A 7,831-nucleotide genomic window follows, 5' to 3' on the forward strand; every position below is an offset into this window, starting at 1 on the left:
CAATATCGTGATAATACCGTATACCGTAATAAAAGCATTAGCAATTAATCGCAACATGAAAATTTGATACCGGCACATCCCTAGTAGGGATGCACCGAAATGAAAATTCTGGGCCGAAACCGAAACTTCTGGATGCACTTGGCCGAAACCAAAACCGAAAATGCTTTGTAATTATTTATTTTATTACATAATTTTAAAATACTTTTTTAATTTAACTCAATAATTTGAATGATACTGAATAAAAAAAAACACAAGCCAATTAAATAACCACACTTTTACTGAAAGTAACACAATAAAACTGGACAGAATTTATATTAATATTGGTAACACTTTACACTGTATTCTCATTAACTAAAATTAAGAAAGATGAATAAATACTGTAATAAATATTTTGTTCATTGTTCGTTCATGTTAGTTAATACATTAACTAACATTAACTAATGGAACCTTATTGTAAAGTGTTACCTTAATATTAAATAGGCCTATCAATATATTATTTTTATTCACTTCTATGTAACAGAATCAGATATAAGTTTTTTTTTTTTACTTATTAATATGAGCAGAGTATAGCATCACTGAAGGTAGCATCATTTTACCAGCGTTGCCCAGTACAGCTGTACAACAGCATATTACAGCACAGTAGCGCTACTGCAAACAGGAACAAGTATACTGCATAGAAATTTCCTGTCAGTGCGGTATTTGAGCGGACTTTGCTTTTTCCGGTGAGCATGAGCGGTACACGAGCACATTCATAGAGCGGAATATTGAGCGGAGCGTCAAACAGCGCAATGACGAGGAGAGTGAAACCTGCGCTGAACACTGCCGGGCGGGGCGGGGCGCGCCATATATACAGGTGCATCTCAATAAATTAGAATGTCGTGGAAAAGTTCATTTATCTCAGTAATTCAACTCAATAATTTTCGGCGGCCGAAAATTCGGTGCATCCCTAATTTCATGCTTACTTTAAGTTAGCAACAAATCAGTTCTCATCTCAGAAATCCACATACTAAACTTGCCAAAGAAAACATGTAGGATGGGGATTGATTTTGTCCATCTGGAAATGACTGAATGGTGGGCGTGAGATATCACAATGGAGCCGTGTTGAATTTGAGTTTGCTATAAACACTGTCAGAATACCTATTTGTCTATTGATTAATATATCCAATAGCTAGCATGGCCTAAATGATATCACTGGACAAAGAAAGTTGTTATTGTGTTCGGATTAATGATTGCTAAGACAAACAACTGTTTTTCATTTATGGAATAACTTTCACTGATGAATCTTTCGCTGACCTTGAATGTGCATTAATGCTTTGAATATGTTTTAAAGAAGCACAAGATACAGCACACTGTATATCTCACTATAGGCAAGAGAGGGGAGAGAAAAACAGTAAAAAGATCAAGGAACAGTAGTGAACCTCTGGTAAACCACACAAGTAACAGTGATGTTTATCACAGTGTCCCACACCACTAGCATCACTGCATGGCTGCTAAACAGAGGCAGGAAGACACTGCTGATTCACCCTCTAGATCAACATACATTAATTCACATACAGTGTTACTTTCTCTTCAGACAATGTCTTTACATGACTCATATTTCCACAATAATTTAGAATAAGATGTCCATAAACTGAGAACACCGATTATATTTTGCAAAAGGTTTTGTATAACAAGCAGCAGATTATTTTAGTCTTTGAATCATAAAGACTAATCTGACTGCACATGAATCCTGTCACTAAACGATACCTCAATGTGTGTTTGTACAATATATTTAGTATGTCACACCCAACTTGTGGTGTCAGAAACACAATGCATTCCATAAACGGGAGCAGTATGGAAACATTCTCAACCAGATTAAAGCCTGAAGCAGGGAATGACAGGAATGGTGTGAATTGTGTGAGGTTTAATTACCAACTACAACTGGTCCTGCAACACCAGCAAAAAAACACATGAACTAAGAACCTAATAATTTAATGTTCTAACTAATTAATGTTCAATTAAGAAGGGAATCTCATTAGGTTTAATTAGGGCTGGACAATAATTCAATATCAATATGTATCGCAATATAATTTTTTTCAATAACGGTGATATGATTTTTAAACACATTTCCGAAATTTTATTTAGAATACTTTTATTTAGCAAGGATGCTTTAAACTGATCAAAAATATTATAATTTTACAAAAGATTTATATTTCAGATAAATGTTGTTCTTCTGAACTTTCTATTCATCAAAGAATCCTGAAAATAAATGTTTTTGACCAGCAAATCAGCATATTAGAATGATTTCTGAAGGATCATGTGACTGGAGTAATGATGCTAAAAATTCAGCTTTGAAATCACAGGAATAAATCACATTTTAAAATATTTTCAAATAGAAAAGTTATTTTAAATAGTAAAATTCAAAATGTTACTGTTTTTGCTGTATTTTTCAAATAAATGCAGGCTTGGTGAGCAGAAGAGAATTCTTAAAAAAACATTCAAAATCTTACTGTTCAAAAACTTTTGACTGGTAGTGTATGTCAGCCTATAGTTTAATATAAGGTAAACATTCATTTATTTGTGCTGGTTTTTTTTCTTCTTAAATATTATATAGTTTTATAGGAGGAGGTTTCATAGACTTGGAAAATTAATTTTTCAAAAGTTTTCAGGTAGGCTACAGACATCTGTTGTGGGCGTTCTTGGCAGTTTTAATGAGGCTTTTTTTTAATAGTGTTCATATCGATACCGGAATTATATCGTATCGACCAAAATTAAGAAATATATCGCGATATAAATGTTGGCCATATCGTCCAGCCCTAGGTTTAATATATATGCATTGTGTGAAGTTGCCTAACATATCAAATAATTCACTTCTCTACCGACCTTGTTAAAATGTTTACCATGTCAAAAAATAGTTTCTGCCAAAATACCATATTTTCTACAGTTATTCATGCTACTGTGAAGCCATATTAAATATGGCATCTACATTAAAAAAGTGTCACAAACTATAATATCTGCAACTGCACATGTTATTTTTGTTACGTTTCTTTTTTTCATAATCATTCCAAGTAACCTGAGTAACTTGTATTTTGGCAAACTGTGGTTACCATGGCAAATGTAAGCACATAACTAAAGCTTAAAGGGATAGTTCACCCAAAAATGTAAATTCCGTCATCATTTACTCACCCTGAAGTTGCTCCAAGCCTGTATGAGTTTCTTTCTTCTGTTGAACACAAAATAAAATATTTTGAATAATGTTGGTAACCAAACAGTTTGTGGTCCCCATTGACTTCTATAGTATTTTTTTCCACTGGTTACAAACATTTTTCCAAAATATCTTCTTTTGTGTTGAACAGAAGAAAGAAACTCCTATAGGTTTGGATTGACTCTAAGGTGAGTAAATGATGACAATTAAAATTTTGGGGTGAACTATCCTTTTAAATGTGTATAATTGTATCTCTGAACTCAAATGACCTTTCAGGTAGCATTTTGTCAGTCTGATGATATGCACCATAATGTGCAAGAAACAGGCTGATAGAAATGAAGAAATCCGTCACCCTGCTTTAAAGAAAGTGTCAGTGCTGGTCATGATAACATCATATGGCAATGAACCATAAGAATAGACCTGGAATGGGATAGTTCAGCATTAAATTGAAATCTACGGAACACAAAATTAGATGTTAGTCAGAATGACTCCCAGTCACCATTCACTTTCATTGTATGGAACACAGATGCAATTGAATGGAGACTGGGGCTGTCAGTCCTATTTGCAGTCATACAGGTTTGAAAAGACAAAAAAATACTACTACTACTAATAATAATGACATCATTTACATTTTGGAGTGAACCTTTTAAGATTAATCAGTTGAGCTAGGGAAAAATACAAATACACTCAGGTGACACAATCACCTACTGGTTGATATTTACCTTGTAGACTTTCCCAAAGGCTCCATCCCCAAGTTCTCCCACGATCTCCCAAACCTCCTCTGGGTTGACATCTCTGTGAACGTGCTCATACTGTTTCTTCTTTTTCTCCGTGCCCAGCTTAAATATCTTCCGAAAATTGAAAAAGGACATTTTCTAAACGCAATCTAAATGACTATCGGTAAAAACAAAATGACTGACACGACATAAACTGTTAATACTGTACTAAACGAATCACTTGGGGAGTTGGCTAATGGGCTAGCTGTGGATGATCGATCCGCAGATAAATCATTTAACGATACAGTTGCAGACAGCTCCAAGCAACCCTGTGAATGATGGCGAAGATATTAGTCTCTCTGGAAGTGACAGAGATCAGTCTTTATGTGGCATTTCGCGTCTCCATAACAGTGAATCATCAAGGCGAGCGACTCCTTCCACCATACAGGGATGGAAAAGTAACAGTCCACTTCCTCAGCTAGCTTCACAACGGCTACATGTGTGATCCTTTGTATTTACCACACCCGTCTAATCAAAAATACCACCTCCTAGTCAAACAAGCATCAACTATTCAAATATGTCGTTTAAAAAAAACTACGGTAGAGTAAAATCCATAAGGCTGGAGGCGGATAGGTAGCTAGCACACCGTAAAATTGCAGAGCGGATGCTGATGACCAAACTCCTGTCTGAGCTCAGTCTACTCCTCACGGGGAGGGGTGTGTTTTACAGCTTAGCCAACCAAAACTGTTTCGATAAAACCGATTAAACAAACCATAGAACACCAGCAGGCCAGTGGACACTGCTCACGGTGTTAAGGTGGATATTTGTCGCGCCTTGATCAACGGTCGCTCCCCTCGGGTCTCTCGTGACTAACTTCTCGAGGATGTTGCGGGAAGACTCGAAGCGCGTGCGTTCGGATAGGGAAGGCGCGTGCCCGGCTGTGGAAAGATTGGCGCAGGCGCAGTTGGTTCTGACCGTGTAGCGTTCTGACCAGGTTGACAGTAGTGATGTCCGGTTCGCGAACGAATCGTTCGATTTAACCGGTTCTTCTTAGTGAACCGGTTGAACCAGTTCACCAAATCTGGCTGAAGGAAGACTAATTTATTGACGTCATAACTGTAAAACATCATAGTTTGCAGATCACTGCCTGTATATGTGTTGATGCTTTAGATACAAAAATCCAAATTGTGAGAAACGTATCACAGACTGGGGGATTTGATTCCCTCAAGTGAATCGATTCTCTTGAATCACTCAACTTTCCTTTAGTTCGTTCAGAAACGACACTTCACTGTTCATTCCGAATCTAGTTTAGACTTATTGTACTCGTTGTATAATCAGTATTTGAAAGCAAAAAAACCCAAAAAAACAGTCACACACTTCAAAATGGAGACACACATGTCAGTGATTTTGGTTTATTAACAATTTGCTGCGTAAAGGCTTGCTTTGACATAGTTGGGAAAGGACTTGTTTATATTGAATGAATAGCCATACACTGACATCTACTGGGGTAAACAGGGTAATGCAGAAGTAGGCTACGTGTCACCTGGAAATGTCACTCATGTAGCCTAGTCAAAGAGCTGTGGGTTCTTCACTGCTCTTCTGTTATCCCTGAAAATGGAGAATGTAGATCGAATTTTGTCTGAAAGTCCCTCTATTGAAGAGCTGGAGGATATATTACATGGGGGTCAGCTATCCTGTAACCATATCGATGAAGTGTGTCCTAATTTGTTTCTGGGGGACATGTAAGTGCATTTATGTGGGACTTCTCTCCTTCTTATGTGTTGATTAAAATAAAACATTCACCCTTTATTATGTAATTCTTTCATATACAGGTACATGTCTCATGACAGATATGGCCTATGGAGACTGGGTATAACTCATGTTTTAAATGCTGCACATGGTAAAATGTGTTGCAAAGGAAGTGATGATTTTTATGGGACAACCGTAAAGTACTATGGTGTGCCGGCAAATGACCTGCCTACATTTGATATTTCATCATTTTTCTACCCTTCAGCACACTACATTCATGATGCTCTCAACACAACAGGTGGTATGTTAAAAACAACAACATAATTTCCATTTTTAAAACAGTATGATATTTTTACACATGAATAACACTAGTTAGGATTTATTTTTTTACTTCTTAAAATTCATTTACATTTTGTAGTTTTTTGTTTATCAGTTAATAATTGAGAATATATAAAGTATTGAAGCATCTTTTTTCAACAGCTAAAGTGTTTGTGCATTGTGCTGTGGGAGTGAGCCGTTCAGCTGCTCTGGTCTTAGCTTACCTAATGATATATTGCAATTACTCTCTGGTGGATGCCATCTTGAAAGTGAAAGAAAGAAGATGGATCTTTCCAAACCAAGGATTTCTGAAGCAGTTGATGACTCTCAACAATGAATTAAACTATAAGCTGCAGTCAAAGTAATTCAGAAATCTGTAAATTAAAAATAACATCTACATTTAAACAGCAGGCCTACTGCTGATCAACAACCATAATTAACATAATTATAAAATTTTCTTTTATTTATAATAACAGCTTTGTGTCATACTTCTGTTAAACTTAATTCAATAAAATATTTAAGTAGTCCAAAGCAATATTTGTACTATATATGGTCAATAAAGCGGTAATTTTTTGGGCTCCGTAAATATTCCTTTTGAATTTAACTAATAAATTAATGACTTATTTCTTTATTTTATTATTATTTGATCATTAATAAACAATATTTAATTACTGAATACCTCACAACACTGGGCAATTAAACCTCAAAGTCTTTATGTTTTATATGTCATTTATCAAAACTGAAGTTGTCCGAAAATGTTTAAGGACTTGAATCTTTCAAGGATTTGTATCTTCAACTGAACTAAAGTAGGCATATGCAAATGTATTCAAACTAAGCTGATCAGCAAACACTGCTACTCTGTATCCCTCTTTGTTCCACTATGTAGTACAATACTCCAAATGTTCAGTGATGTTCACGAAACACAATTGTCACTTATTGTCCTGTTCTCTCGTCATCGGATGAATCATCTCCAAACTTGACTTGTGGAACAGACCACAATGTCCTACCACAGAGATGGAATAAGCTAGAATGGAAATTAACATCAAATATATCTAAAAAAAAAAAATAGGCGGGGTACAAAGTGTGTAAATAATAATTAACAAATGTGAATGCTTTACAATAAGCTATCAATTCAGAAGCTATTAAAGGTTTCGATGTTATTATTTAGGTTAAAACCGATGACGATATAGTACAAACACGTAGGCTATGTGGTGCCTGTTTTTTCCACGCAAAAATGTGTGTAGGATTTGGAAAATTGTAGTTTATCTTTAAAGGACTGTGGAAGGGATCACTTGCCCTGGTGGGCTGGTCAGAACCCAGGAACTCAGTCAACAACAGTTCTTTCTTTGATGACTTTACTGTGCTATGGAGCATGTAATAGGTGTGGTCTGTACAAAGATAACAAATACAATAAAGTGAATAATACAAACTTCAAATCTAATAATTTGACATTATCAATATTACTGGAAATAAGTGAAATGCTACAGCTCAATGGATTGCCATATTAGCATCTGAATAGGCCATTTAACCACAATCTTCATTAACACACGTATACTTGCAATTCACAATAGACAGATGAACTATCACAACGTAGAACATGAGAACAGTAGAAATAAAGCGATTATAGAATTTCACGGCAGATATACATAACGTGCATGTAAACAGGCGCTGGTTATGCACGCTCAATCAATCGAAAATAATTACCATAGCTGCCAATGCCGGCAAGATTACAACTTAATCTCAATATTAAGCATAATTTAACAAGAACAACTCACTTTACAGGATGCACGCACACATATTACACCTGGATTTGGATCGGCTCGCATCTCTTCTCTCAAACTTTGCTGCGCAATCTTAAAATGGC

At 35.7% G+C, this 7,831-nt stretch overlaps 2 protein-coding genes and 1 long non-coding RNA gene across 8 annotated transcripts in view; 1 reads left to right on the forward strand and 2 right to left on the reverse strand.

Annotated features, from left to right (window-relative positions):
• The window catches only part of LOC107667283 (STE20-like serine/threonine-protein kinase), a 28,035-nt gene extending 23,185 nt beyond the window's left edge, over nt 1-4,850 (reverse strand). For 3 of the 5 annotated variants that reach the window (XM_016458924.1, XM_016458922.1, XM_016458921.1), the window contains exon 1: nt 3,907-4,850. In XM_016458924.1, the coding sequence (XP_016314410.1) occupies nt 3,907-4,056 (150 nt within the window). In that variant the 5' untranslated portion in view covers nt 4,057-4,850. The remainder of the gene's footprint in view (nt 1-3,906) is intronic. The other 2 variants (XM_016458923.1, XM_016458925.1) reach the window with 2 other exon arrangements.
• A 603-nt stretch (nt 4,851-5,453) lies between these two features.
• Nucleotides 5,454-6,470, forward strand: LOC107667280 (dual specificity protein phosphatase 13-like). Of its 2 annotated transcripts, none has more exons than XM_016458913.1 (3): nt 5,454-5,642; nt 5,733-5,947; nt 6,130-6,470. In XM_016458913.1, the coding sequence occupies exons 1-3, from the start codon at nt 5,515-5,517 to the stop codon at nt 6,330-6,332; spliced, it is 546 nt and encodes a 181-aa protein (XP_016314399.1). In that variant the 5' UTR covers nt 5,454-5,514; the 3' UTR covers nt 6,333-6,470. The 2 variants fall into 2 exon arrangements, with proteins under 2 accessions (XP_016314399.1, XP_016314398.1); XM_016458912.1 differs by having other exon boundaries at nt 5,733-5,950; nt 6,130-6,469.
• An 838-nt stretch (nt 6,471-7,308) lies between these two features.
• Nucleotides 7,309-7,821, reverse strand: LOC107667281 (uncharacterized). Its single transcript, XR_001631772.1, has 2 exons — nt 7,743-7,821; nt 7,309-7,355 (listed from the first exon to the last, which is right to left on the reverse strand). It is a non-coding gene; the product is annotated as an uncharacterized LOC107667281 (long non-coding RNA).
• Between the last annotated feature and the right edge of the window lie 10 nt (nt 7,822-7,831).

Source organism: Sinocyclocheilus anshuiensis, unplaced genomic scaffold (genome assembly GCF_001515605.1).
Source record: "Sinocyclocheilus anshuiensis isolate Anshui unplaced genomic scaffold, SAMN03320099.WGS_v1.1 scaffold1795, whole genome shotgun sequence".
Classification (NCBI taxonomy): Eukaryota; Metazoa; Chordata; class Actinopteri; order Cypriniformes; family Cyprinidae; genus Sinocyclocheilus; species Sinocyclocheilus anshuiensis.